Source organism: Balaenoptera ricei, chromosome 9 (genome assembly GCF_028023285.1).
Source record: "Balaenoptera ricei isolate mBalRic1 chromosome 9, mBalRic1.hap2, whole genome shotgun sequence".
NCBI classification, from domain to species: domain Eukaryota; kingdom Metazoa; phylum Chordata; class Mammalia; order Artiodactyla; family Balaenopteridae; genus Balaenoptera; species Balaenoptera ricei.
In genome coordinates this window covers 52,876,915-52,891,112 of record NC_082647.1, presented here as the reverse complement: position 1 = coordinate 52,891,112, position 14,198 = coordinate 52,876,915, and the positions used below count along the sequence as shown (strand labels likewise).

Here is a 14,198-nt window from a genome sequence, read left to right as displayed (position 1 = left end):
TTTTTTCCTGTAATTGATATCTAGTCTCATAGCGTTGTGGTCAGAAAAGATACTTGATATGATTTTAGTTTTCTTAAATTTACCGAGGCTTGATTTGTGATCCAAGATATGATCTATCCTGGAGAATGTTCCATGAGCACTTGAGAAGAAAGTGTATTCTGTTGTTTTTGGATGGATTTTCCTATAAATATCAATTAAGTCCATCTTGTTTAATGTGTCATTTAAAGCTTGTGTTTCCTTATTTATTTTCATTTTGGATGATCTGTCCATTGGTGAAAGTGTGGTGTTAAAGCCCCGTAGTATGATTGTCTTGCTGTTTATTTCCCCTTTTATGGCTGTTAGCATTTGCCTTATGTGTTGAGGTGCTCCTATGTTGGGTGCATAAATATTTATGATTGTTATATCTTCTTCTTGGATTGATCCCTCGATCATTATGTAGTGTCCTTCTTTGTCTCTTGTAATAGTCTTTGTTTTAAAGTCTATTTTGTCTGATACGAGAATTGCTACTCCAGCTTTCTTTTGATACCCATTTGCATGGAATAATCTTTTTCCATCCCCTCACTTTCAGTCTGTGGGTCCCTAGGTCTGAAATGGGTCTCTTGTTGACAGTACATATACAGGTCTTGTTTTTGAGTACATTCATCCAGTCTGTGTCTTTTGCTTGGAGCATTTAATCCATTTACATGTAAGGTAATTATCGATATGCATGTTCCTATTACCATTTTCTTAATTATTTGGGGTTTGTTTTTGTAGGTCTTTTCCTCCTCTTGTGTTTCCTGCCTAGAGAAGTTCCTTTAGCATTTGTTGTAAAGCTGGTTTGGTGGTGCTGAATTCTCTTAGATTTTGCTTACCTGTAAAGGTTTTAATTTCTCTGTCGAATGTGAATGAGATCCTTGCTGGGTAGAGTAATCTTGGTTGTAGGTTTGTCCCTTTTATCACTTTAAGTATGTCCTGCCACTCCCTTCTGGCTTGCAGAGTCTGCTGAAAGATCAGCTCTTAACCTTATGGGGCATGCCATTGTATGTTATTTGTTGCTTTTCCCTTTCTGCTTTTAATATTTTCTCTTTGTCTGTAATTTTTGATAGTTTGATTACTATGTGTGTTGGCATGTTTCTCCTTGAATTTATCCTGTATGGGACTCTCTGTGCTTCCTAGACTTGATTGACTATTTCCTTTCCCATGTTAGGGAAGTTTTCAACTATTATCTTTTCAAATATTTTCTCAGACCCTTTCCTTTTCTCTTCTTCTTCTGGGACCCCTATAATTCGACTATTGGTGCGTTTAATGTTGTCCCAGCAGTCTCTGAGACTGTCCTCAATTCTTTTCATTCTTTTTTCTTTATACTGCTGTGTGGTAGTTATTTCCACTATTTTATCTTCCAGGTCACTTATCTGTTCTTCTGCCTCAGTTATTCTGCTATTGATTCCTTCTAGAGAATTTTTAATTTCATTTCTTGTGTTGTTCATCATTGTTTCATTGCTCTTTTGTTCTTTTAGTTCCTTGTTAAATGTTTCTTGCATTTTCTCCATTCTGTTTCCAAGATTTTGGATCATCTTTACTATCATTACTCTGAATTCCTTCTTTTTCAGGTAGACTGCCTATTTCCTCTTCATTTGTTTGGTCTGGTGGGTTTTTACCTTGTTCCTTCCATCTGCTGCATGTCTTCTCATTTTGCATAACTTACTGTGTTTGGGGTCTCCTTTTCGCAGGCTGCAGGTTCATTGTTCCCGTTGTTTTTGGTGTCTGCCTCCAGTGGGTAAGGTTGGTTCAGTGGATTGTGTAGGCTTCCTGATGGAGGGTACTGGTGCCTGTGTTCTGGTAGGTGGGGATGTATCTTGTCTTCTTAGTTGGCAGAACCGCATGTGGTGGTGTGCTTTGGGGTGTCTGTGAACTTCGTATGATTTTAGGGAGCCTCTCTGCTAATGGGTGCAGTTATGTTCCTGTCTTGCTAGTTTTTTTGGCATGGGGCGTCCAGCACTGGAGCTTGCTAGCTGTTGGGTGGAGCTGGGTCTTAGCGTTGAGGCACAGATCTCTGGGAGAGCTCTAGCCGATTGATATTATGTGGGGCTGGGAGGTCTCTGGTGGTCCAGTGTCCTGAACTCGGCTCTCCCACCTCAGAGGCTCAGGCCTGGCAGCAGGCTGGAGCACCAAGACCCTTTCATCCACACAGCTCAGAAGAAAAGGGAGAAAAAAAGAAAAAAAAACCCAGTAAATAATAAAAGTTAAAAAAAATTATGAAAATAAAAAAATTTTTAAAAAATTATTAGAATAAAAAAGTAGTAATAATAAAAAAAGAAAAAGAGAGCAATCAAATCAATAAATCCACCAATGATAACAAGCACTAGAAACTATACTAAGATAAACATAAAAGTCAGAAAGAAGTCAGTTGCAGACAGCAAACCCCAAGTCTACAGTTGCTCCCAAAGTCCACAACCTGTTTTTGGGATGATTCGTTGTCTATTCAGGTATTCCACAGATGCAGGGTACCTCAAGTTGATTTTGGGGATTTAATCTGCTGCTCCTGAGGCTGCACGGAGAGATTTCCCTTTCTCTTCTTGTTCGCACAGCTCCTGGGGTTCAGCTTTGGTTTTGGCCCTGCCTCTGTATGTAGGTTGTCTTCAGGCCTCTGTTCCCACCCAGACAGGACAGGGTTAAAACAGCGGCTGATTAGGGCAGTCTGCCTCACTCAGGCCGGGGAGAGGGAGGGGTACGGTAGTTATAATTGGAATGCGGGGTGAGCCTGCAGTGACAGAGGCTGGCGTGATGTTGCAACAGCCTGAGGCATGCCGTATGTTCTCCTGGGGAAGTTGTCCCTGGACCACAGGACCCTGGTAGTGGCGGGCTGCACAGGCTCCTGGGGTGGCGGTGTGGGGTGTGTGGATAGTGACCTGTGCTTGCACACAGGATTCTTGGTGGCTGCAGCAGCAGTTAGCGTTTCATGCCCGTCTCTGGTGTCCGAGGTGATAGCCGCGGCTCGTGCCCATCTCTGGAGCTCGTTTAGGTTTTGCTTTGCTTTCTGTGGACAGACAGGGAAAGAATCCCCTCTCCTCGCACACCCCAAAATAATAGTCCCTTGCCTCTTAGGAAGGTCCAGACTTTTTCCTGGACTCCCTCCCCACTAGCTGTGGCGCATTTGTCCCCTTCAAGATGTCTTCACGCAGCCAACCCCAGTCCTCTCCTTGGGATCTGACCTCCGAAGCCCAAGCTTCAACTCCCAGCCCCCACTGGCCCTGGCGGGTGAGCAGACAAGCCTCTCAGGCTGGCAAGTGCTGGTCAGCACCGATCCTCTGTGTGGGAATCTCTCCGCTTTGCCCTCTGCACCCCTGTTGCTGAGCTCTCCTCCGTGGCTCTGAAGCTTCCCCCCTGCCCACCTTCCGTCTCTGCCAGTGAAGGGGCTTCCTAGTGTGTGGAAACTTTTCCTCCTTCACAGCTCCATCCCAGAGGTGCAGATCCCGTCCCTATTCTTTTGTCTCTGTTTTTTCTTTTGCCCTCTCCAGGTACGTGAGGATTTTCTTGCCTATTGGGAAGTCTGAGGTCTTCTGCCAGCATTCAGTAGTTTTTCTGTAGGAGTTGTTCCACATGTAGATGTATTTTTGATGTATTTGTGGGGAGGAAGGTGATCTCCACGTCTTATTCCTCTGCCATCTTGAAGGTCCCCCCCTTTACATTGTTTTTTAGACATAATGCTCTTGCATACTTAATAGGTTACAGTATAGTGTAAACATAACTTTTATGTTACGGGAAACCAAAAAAAATTGCATGACTCACTTTATTTCAGTATTCACTTTATTGCGGTGGTCTGCAACTGAATCCTCAGTATCTCTCAGGTTATGCCTCTACACCCAGTAATATGGAGGAATCTCAAAATAATTCTGCCAAGCTAAAAAAAGCCAAAGGAAAGAAAGAGTACATATTTTATGTTTCTATTTATATAGAATTCTAAAAAATGCAAACTTATCTATGGTGATAGAAAGGAGTGCTCTGGGGATTGAGGGTAGAGAGGAAGGGAGCAATAGATTACAAAGGGGCATGAGGAAATTTTTTTGGCATGATCACCATGTTCACCAGATTGATTGTGGTGATGATTTTGTAGCAGGATACATATATCAAAAATATTGATAATTATATACTTTAAATACATGTAGTTTATTGTACATCAACTATACCTCAATAAAACTGTTATAAAAAGAGTATTTATACCTACCCAAGTGGTAATCAGTGGGAATCCCATTCAACAATTAATTACTCCCAAGTTTTAGCCTTATGCTGGCATATGTATTTAAATTTGTGTGGTTTCATAGAACCATCATAGCCATAGAAATTATTGTACTGGCATCATTTTTGTCATTGCTTTAGTAATCTCTTTATTCTTTACATCAGGACGAAAGTGAATGACTCAAATGTTCATATGTTCCTGAGAGCTATCATAAAATATCACTTAAGTATGGTAATAGCAGTCTTTATTCTACCAATTTCCTTTCTTCATTAACTGGTAGTAAAGAGCTTTATGAGTAAAGACACTATTGTGCTGAATTCCTGCTCATCTTTAATGTTGACTAAGTTCTTTTAAAATTTTTATTTTTAAATTACCATGTAGTACAGTTGATTGGTTATTGGTGTTCAGGCCTATGAATTTTAACATATGTGTAGATTAGTATACCCATCACCACAACTGGGATACAGAACAGTTCCCTAACTAAAAAAAAAAAAAAAATCCTATGTGCTGTCCCTTTGTAGTCATACCCTCTCCCTAACCCTTAACCCTTGGCAACCGCTGATCTTTTCTATATCACTACAGCTTTGTCTTTTTAAGAATGTCATATAAATGTTATCTTACAGTATGTAACCTTTTGAGACTAGCTTCTTCACTCAGCATAATGCCTTTGAAATTCATCCAAGTTGTTTAGTATATCAATAGTTCATTCCATTTTTGTGACTGAGTAGTACTCTATTATATGGATGTACCAACTTTGTTTATCTGTTGAAGGGCATTCGGGTTTCCAGTTTTTGGCTATTACAAATAAAGCTGCTAGGAACATTTGTGTATAGGTTTTTACGTGAACATGGTTTTACTTCTCTAGAATAAATAGGGGGGCGATTATTGAGTAGACTGTAATTGTATGTATAACTTTATAAGGTGGTGCCAAACTGTTTTCCAGAGTGGCTGTACCATTTTGCATTCTCAGAACCAGCACTGTGTGAGAGTTTCAGACACTCTGCATGATTGTTAGTACCTCATATTGCCATTGTTTTCTGTTTTAGCCATTCTCTTAGGTCTGTAATAGTGTCTTCTCATGGTGGTTTTACGTTTCTCTAATGCGTAATGATGTTGAGCATCTTTTTATTTGATGATTATTTGCCTTGCATATATCCTCTGTGGTGAAGTGTCTGTTTAAGTCTTTTGCCCATTTTAAAAATTGGGTTTCTTACTGTTGAGTTGTGAGCATTTAAAAATATATTCTAGATCCAAATCCCTTGTCAGATGTCATTTGAATATTTTTCCTAGTCTGTAGCTTGTCTTTTCATTTTCCTAATAGTGTCTTTTGTAGACAAAAAGGTTTTAATTTTGAGGAAGTTCAGTTTATTATTGTTTTCCTTCAATGGGTAATGCTTTTGGTATTGTAGTTAGGAAATCTTTGCCTAACCCCAGGTCATAAAGATTTTCTCTTATATTTTCTTCTAAAGGCTTTATAGTTACATGTTTTACATTTTAGATCTAGGATCTATTTTGATGTAATTTTTGTGTAAGGAGTGAGGTTTATGTCAGGGTCCACTTTTTTTTTTTTTTTTTTTGCATATGGTTGTCCAGTTATTAGAAAGACTATGATTCTCTACTGAATTTCCTTTGCACCTTTGTAAAAAATCAGTTGGTAATATTTGTGTGAGTCTGTTTCAGGACTCTTTATTCTGTTCCATTGATCTATATATCTATCTGTTTACTAATACCACACTATCTTGATTACTGTATCTTTATAGTAAATCTTAAAATTGTATGATTAGTAAAACAGTTTTTTCAAATTGTTTAGCAGTTCAGATATCTTTGCCTTTCCATACACATTTTATAAACAGCTTGTCTATATACACAGAAAGCCTCTGTGATTTTGATTTTGACTGGAACTACATTAAATCTGTTGATCAAGTTGGGGAGAATTGACATTTTCAATAATTGACATCTTTACTATGTTAAGTTTTTTAATCCGTGAATCTATTTATTTAGGTCTTCTTTGATTTGTTTCATCAGCATTTTGTTATTTTTGAGCTTATAGATCCTATACATGTGTTGTTAGATTTTATACCTAAGTATTTCATTTTTTTGGAGCTATTGTGATATCTTAAAAAAACTAAAAAACTGTTTTCTAGTTGTTCAAGTTCTTTTTTTAAAAAAACAGCTCTTTTATTGATAGGAAAGTTAGTTTAGTACCAGAGGTTACAGATGCTTTGATCTTCCTCCTCAAAGAACTGGGCAAGTTACAATAGAAACACATAGTATAAAATATATAAAAGGGCAAAAAGTCAAGACTCAAGGGCTATGCTTCAAAAGACAATAGTCAGAGTTAAACTGGAATCATTAGCGAAGAATCTTATTTCCAGAGCCATGAGTAGATTACTGTCACGATATGGCTTTTAAAAGTTTTGGAATTAGCAAAAATGAAAGTAACAGCTTATTTGATATTAAAACACTAGAATACTGGCTGGATGTTTTGGGGCATATCATAAGATATTTTGGTTTAGGATCATTTTTGTTATGAGACCCAGATTAAATGACAGAAAGATTCTGAAGACTGCCTTCAACTACAGAAAATTATAGTGTTTGAGTGTTGGCACCCCTTCTACCTCAAGCAATAAATCATGTCTTTTAACTGGTACATTTGGCAGGTAGTCTTATCTTAAAGTTGTTTGTATTAAGGTTCTTCTGTATTTTTTTGGGTTATAATGAAATTCTTAAAGGCATTTCTAGAAGCCAGTTTTAAAAATTAGAATGGTTCTGATGTGATATTGAAAAAAATTGTGTGTGGGTGCTACTGTGAGGAAGCTGAATAATTTTAAAATAGAGAGAAGTAAATGGTTATTTTCTTTTATTCAAATGACACTTTTTTAGCATGGACTTCTCTAAAATGCAACGCTTTTCCCTGCTTTAGTTTTCTCTTAACGTGCTATACATGTGTTTTATTTATCTTTATTATTGTCTGCTTCTGCCAATAGAATGTAATCTCCTTTCAGGTAGCTTGTCTGTCTTGTTTGCTAGTGGATCCTATGCCTAGAAGCGTCCCTGGTGTAGAGCTGTCACTGGAATATTAATTGAATGAAAGCATGCCTTTATGATATCAAAATGAATGTTTAAATTTTAGCCACAATTATGTGCTGAAGTATTAGGCTTTTTTTTTTTTTTAAATAAAATGTGCCATGTTTCCTTGGTGTGTTCATCTTCTGGTCTCTCCACCATGGCCCGTTGTACATTTCTTTGGAACCTTGTTTGAAGATTTTCTTTTTATTCCAACTCCAGAGATGTTCCTAGGAGATATTAGTGGTCATATTGATCCCCCATTGAACAACTTAGCTTTGCGTTTTTTGGACCTCGTTAACAATTTGAGACCCATACCTTCATGCAGTTTCAATTACCTTCCGAAACCAGGATTTTGTGATTCCCTATAGTTTTTCTTTTACAAAAGTAAAGAATCCAATCCAGTATATTTTTATCTGGACAGGACTTCCTATCCTCTCATTTTACTATAACTGCTCTTAAATCTCCAATATGTTTTGTCCACTGTCTTCCCTTTCTCCCTAGTCTATCAGCAACCTCCTAGCTTCTCTTCCTTTCTTCTTCAGCGTTGGATCCCATCATATAACATCTAGGCTACCCTGTATCCCCTTTGACTCCTATTCATCTCTTTAGCCTCTTTAGACAACCCTCGTTTCTAGATATGTTTTGTGGTCTGCTATATATGATTTTTAAAATAGTCTATTTTTTTAAGGTTTTATTTCTTTGTGAGACTAATTTCTATAAAAGGCACATATATTTGATTTTTCTCCAGAGTATGACCAAACATTATATTTATTAATTTAAGGACATTATTATGTGTATTTATAACATGGTGATAACATCCTCCCTTGCTGGGAGCACATAGTGCATGTTTGGAACTTAGTTAATAAGTGCTTTATGAACTTCATCTCATTGCATCCTCCTAAGCAACCATGTGAGGGAGCACATCATCATCCTAAGTGTAGACGTGAGGCATGTGAAAGTCAGAGAAGGCCATCACTTCTTAAGTAACGTCCCATCTCAGAATTTCAGTGACTTGAGGCTGTGTTCAAGACCACCTTCTGCATTCACATCACATATTAAGCCTTGAATGTGCAGTCTTCACTGAAGCCAATGATGAACAATTGCTGAAGGGACCCAGGCTTTGGAAATAAGTTACTAATAAGTGTCATTGCACTGATTACAATGAAGTCCCTTACATTTTACAGTGCCCTATTAAGGCATCTCTAACCTTGTCTTCTATGAGCTCTTTGGTGAGAAGTCCTCCTTTTAGAAAGCCTTGCATGGATGTGAGTAACACTCCTGTTTAGAGGTCAGGTGTACTTTTTATACATTATGCTTCGTTTTGATGTTTAATCCCCAACTAAGAGACAAGGGGAAAAGTAATATTCCATATCTGTCATTCCTTTAGACCCAGCTAATGTGGCCTATGATGAGTGCCTTTCACAAATATTCCAATTAAGAGAAATCTCAAGAGAAGGAAAATGAGTGGCAGCCCCCTAAAATCTGGAAGTGATGCTAATATCGTAATTAAGCAGACTGAGTGGAATGGATCTCATTATTACAGAATTGGATGTAGGAGGATTAAGGCTTCCAGGCTGGATGGAGCCACTAACATCTCTAATGCCCTCCTCTGTGCAGGAATTTCATGTGTTTCTGGACCTCCTTTGAGACCCAACCAAGAACCTCAGACTCATTATTGCTTTCTTATTGGATCCAAGTGCAGAGAGCTTGGAGTTCACTTCTCAAAGTGTGTTATTTATGAGGATTATCTATAATATCTACCCATATTTTTACTCTTTTCAATTGTTCTTTTTTTCATTCCTGATGTTTCAGTATTTATTCTTTTATCATTTCCTTTCTATTTTAAGAACTTACTTTAGCCATTCTTTCAAGGTAAGTCTGCTGGTGATAAATTGTTAGTTTTCCTTCATCTGAGAGCATCTTAATTGCACCTTCATTTCTGAAGGATATTTTTTGCTGTGTACAGAATTCTGGGTTTATAGTTCTTTTCTTTCAGTGCTTCAAAAATGCTGTGCCACTTTCATTGGGCCTTCATGGTTTCTCATGAGAACTCCACTGTCATTTGAATCATTATCCTCTTATAGGTAATGTGATGTTTCTTTCCACCTGTTTTTAAGACTTTTCTTTGTTTTTAGTTTTCTGAAGTTTGATTATGATGTGTCTTAGCACGGATTTCTTTGGGTTTACTCTCTTTGGGGTTTGCTCAGTTTCTTCAGTTTGTTTATGTTTTTAACAAATTTGTGAAATTTGGTTCAGCTGTTATTCATATAACTATTTTGTTAGTCCTACATTCTTTCTCCTTTTTTTCTGAGACTCTGATGATACAAATTTTGGATCATTTGTTATTGTCCCACAGGTTCCTGAGGCTGTGTTCATTTTCTTTCTGTTGTTCAATCCGGATATTTTCTGTTATTCTATCTTCAGTTTCATCAGTGCTTTCCTCTGTCATATTCATTCTACTGTTGAGCCAATCCAGTGAGTTATTTCTGTTGTTCTGTTGTTGTTTTTCATTTCTAAAATTTCTATTTGGTTTTCTCTATATCTTCTGTCTTCTTTGCTGAGGCTTTCTATTTTTTTTTCTTTCATGCATGTTTCAAATTGATCTCTAAGCATTGTTATGATGGCTCCTTTAAAATCCTTGTCAGATAATCCTTGCATCTGTGTCATCTTGATGTCTTCTGTTGATTGTCTTTTTGTCATTTAAGATTTTGTTGGTTTTAAATTTGACGTGTGATTTTTGATTGTAGCCTGAACATTTGGGGTATTATGTTCTGAGACTCTGCATCCTATTTAATCTTCATTTTCTGCAGACAGTTACCTTGTTTAGGTGTAGTGTACAGTTTCAGATGAGTTTAGATCTTCAGCTCCCCATTGAGCTCTGCTGACACCACCTCAGCAAAAGTGGAATGCTGATTTGTATTACTTTGCCTCTTCTCGTTCCTGATGGTTGGGAGTGGAAATTCATCTCTCTATTGAGTGCAGGGAGCAGGAGGAGCAATGTGTTAAACTATTACTGCTTTACCACTACCTTATTCCACCTCCTTGTACCTTGTTGCTACCTGGTGAGGGTATAAGTTTCATTTCCCACTGGGTCCTCCTGTCACTTGGGGAGCAGAGAGGGCAAAACAGAGTGCTGGCTAACACTGCCTCACACTGCTTTTTCCACTTTGTTGCTGTTGAGTGGTAGTAGAAGATAGCTCCCCACTGGGTCCCACTGACAGTACCCCTGGGAGTAGATTGCCAACTAGTGCCATCACATACAACCTTGTTCTGCCTTTTTGCTGATGAGTACGGGTGGGAGTTCAGCTCCCCCCTCAGCCCCGCTGACACAGTTTTTCCTTTGGTGTTTGGCTGGAATAGAGGCTGTTACCAAAAAGGTTTTCTGTTCTGCTAGACTACCCTATTCACAGTCCTTTAGCTAGATGGAGCAGGCTTTTCTTGGGGCTATTTTGGTCTGTGGCTCTTGCCATTTCTGGGTTGCAGGCTTCTCTAGCATCCATTGTGGGATATAGGAGAGCCAAAAATAAAACCCAGGGAATTCACCATTGTGTCATTTCTTAAATCCTAAGGTTCCTAGCCACTTCGCTTTCTTCTTTCCATTTTAGCTTCTTATTTCCACTTTTCAGAGTCTTCTTAGGTTTGTTGGTTATGTTTTATTCAGATTTTATTTTAAGAGGGAAGACTGGTATGGAATGGGACCCCTGGAACACCTTGGGAACTGAATGCTTTTGCAGAATGTCACCACCATATCAGTCTTACTTCTGTTAGGTCCTCAGTGCTTTCTTTTAGTCCTTTCACCTGCCCACAGCTAGTTCATTCTCAAATTTCCCTCAACGATTACTCTAAACCTTTTACTGCTTTCCTCAAGCCCCTACCTAAATCTTATACCCATTCTTTTCAGTAGACCTTGCCTCTTAATTTTTTTTTTTAAACTGAGATCATGATATGTGCTTTCCATAAAATTTCAGTGCTTCTGTCTACAAACTGGTCACCTCTTTACCTGGTCTTCTGTCTTCTACTCCTATCTCAGAGAATTAAAGTGCTCCTTCTCTAGTGCAAGCCATCTGCATGTGACCTTGATCCCATTCTCTCTCCTGTTCTAATACCTCACTTTTACCATTCTTCTGTCTTTACTGTATCTTTAGTCTATTTCTTTTCTTTTTATTCTTTGCCTTTCCTTTAGCCTAAAAATACGGTTAAGTCTGATCTATCAGAAAAAAAATCCACAGTAATTACTTTACCCATTGTTTTCTATGACACAGTACCTTCTAAGTTCTTTTGCCTCTGTGACTGGGCATTTCTTTTACTCCTCTTTACTGCCTATCTGTTAAATGTTAGTGTTCCCAAGGATTTAGCCCACATCCTACTAAAGTTTTCACTGTACAGCCCTTCCTTGGGTGGTGGTGTTTACTCTCATAGCTTCTGGAACCACCTGTTAGTTGCAGTTCTTACATTTATGAGAGTAATCTAGTCCTCTTGCCAGAGTTTCAGCCTTGTGTATATATGCCTTCCTTTTGGCTGACTTTACCTTAATTTATTAAATACCTTACCTTGTGCCAGAAAGGATATAAGGCAGTTCGCAGAGGTACTTGAAAACAGAGCAAGATATTATAAATTGAAGATGAGAAGAAAGAAGAAAATGGTTGTAGACATAAAGTAGAACCATGAATGGGAGTGCTACAAAATTTTAATATATTTGCTTGTAAAGTGAGTAAGTATTAAAAGTGCTTATAGTGTGTGCATCAACTCTGATTAATATGTTAGGAGCCCCAGGGACTGTTTGGTAGTTGTTATTATGAAAGTTTTTTTATCCTGCAAGAACTAATGTGCTTTCTTTGAGCTCTGCTCTTCTCTCTAGAACCTGAAAAGTTCCAGATTGGCCTCTGCTATAGGATCGGTAGTTTGGTACATTGGGAACTTATTCATTCTCATTCTCTTTAACAGCTTTCTGTTCAAAATCAGGAATTTGAGACAAATGAGGATGGAATCCCGAAGGTGGATCAGTTTCATTTGGTATGTTACCTTTTTGTCATTTACTGGTTGGAAACCTGTGATATAGGTGTGTAGCAGTAATATAAACTTAAATATTTGACTGAAGATGTCCTCTTATTTTTGTAAGACTACAAAATAGCATTCACAGTAAAGAAGTATTGAAAAAATTTAAGTGCAGTACTTACACCATTGCCAGAAAATTACTGCTAGAGAGTACTACTGGATTGTATGTTTGTCACACAAATTGTATATGTAATCTGTGTAATAATTAAGGAAAAACAGTCTTTGCTATATCTTCAAAGATCATATTATATTAAAATTAGTGTTTTACTACTTTTTATAAGTACCTGGCTGTATCTTTTCTTTGTCATACATCTGTGTCATTCATACTGCTTTGAGATCAATATATATATATATGTATACAGACAACCTATTTTGAGTATCTTCTATATCAGGAATTGAACTAGGTGCTGCTTTTTAGGATTACAGCATTGAAGGAGTTAATAATTTAGAAATGTGAACAAGTAAACAACCAATATTTATATATAGAATATTAAGAAAGTACCCTGGAGGGAGCTGATATTTAATTTGGCAGAAAAAAGGGGAGGGAAGAGGCTGTTCAAAAATGCCACCAAATAGTTATTTGAGATGAATCTTCAACATTGAATTAGGATTTTATGAGAGTTAGAATGAGATGATGGGCATTTCAGGTAAAGACAGTAGCCTGAACTAAGACATGAAAGTATTAAAATCCATTGAAATGGAATAGTCCCCAGTGTGACTAGATATTAAGGAGTTAAATATGGCAGTAAACATGTCTATAAAAGTATAATGATACTGAGTTGCATGAGCTGCTTGTATATTTTGGAGATTAATCCTTAGTCAGTTGCTTCGTTTGCAGATATTTTCTCCCATTCTGAGGATTGTCTTTTCGTCTTGTTTATGGTTTCCTTTGCTGTGCAAAAGCTTTTAAGTTTCATTAAGTCCCATTTGTTTATTTTTGTTTTTATTTCCATTTCTCTAGGAGGTGGGTCAAAAAGGATCTTGCTGTGATTTATGTCATAGAGTGTTCTGCCTATGTTTTCCTCTAAGAGTTTTATAGTGTCTGGCCTTACATTTAGGTCTTTAATCCATTTGGAGTTTATTTTTGTGTATGGTGTTAGGGAGTGTTCTAATTTCATCCTTTTACGTGTACCTGTCCAGTTTTCCTAGCACCACTTACTGAAGAGGCTGTCTTTTCTCCATTGTATACTCTTGCCTCCTTTATCAAAGGTAAGGTGACCATATGTGCATGGGTTTATCTCTGGGCTTTCTATCCTGTTCCATTGATCTATATTTTCTGTTCTTGTGCCATATTGTCTTGATTACTGTAGCTTTGTAGTGTAGTCTGAAGTCAGGGAGCCTGATTCTTCCAGCTCCGTTTTTCTTTCTCAAGATTGCTTTAGCTATTCAGGCTCTTTTGTGTTTCCAAAGGATTAATCTTCAAAATATACATGCAGCTCAATATAAATAAAACAAACAACCCAATCCAAAAATGGGCAGAAGACTTAAATAGACATTTCTCCAAAGAAGATATGCAGATTGCCAACACACACATGAAAGGATGCTCAACATTACTAATCATTAGAGAAATGCAAATCAAAACTGCAATGAGGTATCACCTCACACCGGTCAGAATGGCCATCATCAAAAAACTCTACAAACAATAAATGCTGGAGAGGGTGTGGAGAAAAGGGAACCCTCTTGCACTGTTGGTGGGAATGTAAATAGATACAGCCACTATGGAGAAAAGTATGGAGGTTCCTTATAAAACTGAAAATAGAACTACCATATGACCCAGCAATCCCACTATTAGACATATACCCTGAGAAAACCATAATTCAAAAAGAGTCATGTCCCACAATGTTCATTGCAGCACTAT

The 14,198-nt window shown here is 37.7% G+C and overlaps 1 protein-coding gene across 2 annotated transcripts in view; it reads left to right on the top strand.

The window, feature by feature from the left end:
* The window catches only part of STK31 (serine/threonine kinase 31), an 87,034-nt gene that overhangs the window by 57,118 nt on the left and 15,718 nt on the right, over window positions 1–14,198 (top strand). The window contains exon 22 of one of the 2 annotated variants that reach the window (XM_059932755.1): window positions 12,230–12,298. The exons of the other annotated variant lie outside the window; for it this stretch is intronic. Coding sequence (XP_059788738.1) covers window positions 12,230–12,298 — 69 coding nt within the window. The remainder of the gene's footprint in view (window positions 1–12,229; window positions 12,299–14,198) is intronic. 2 annotated transcript variants of the gene reach the window in all.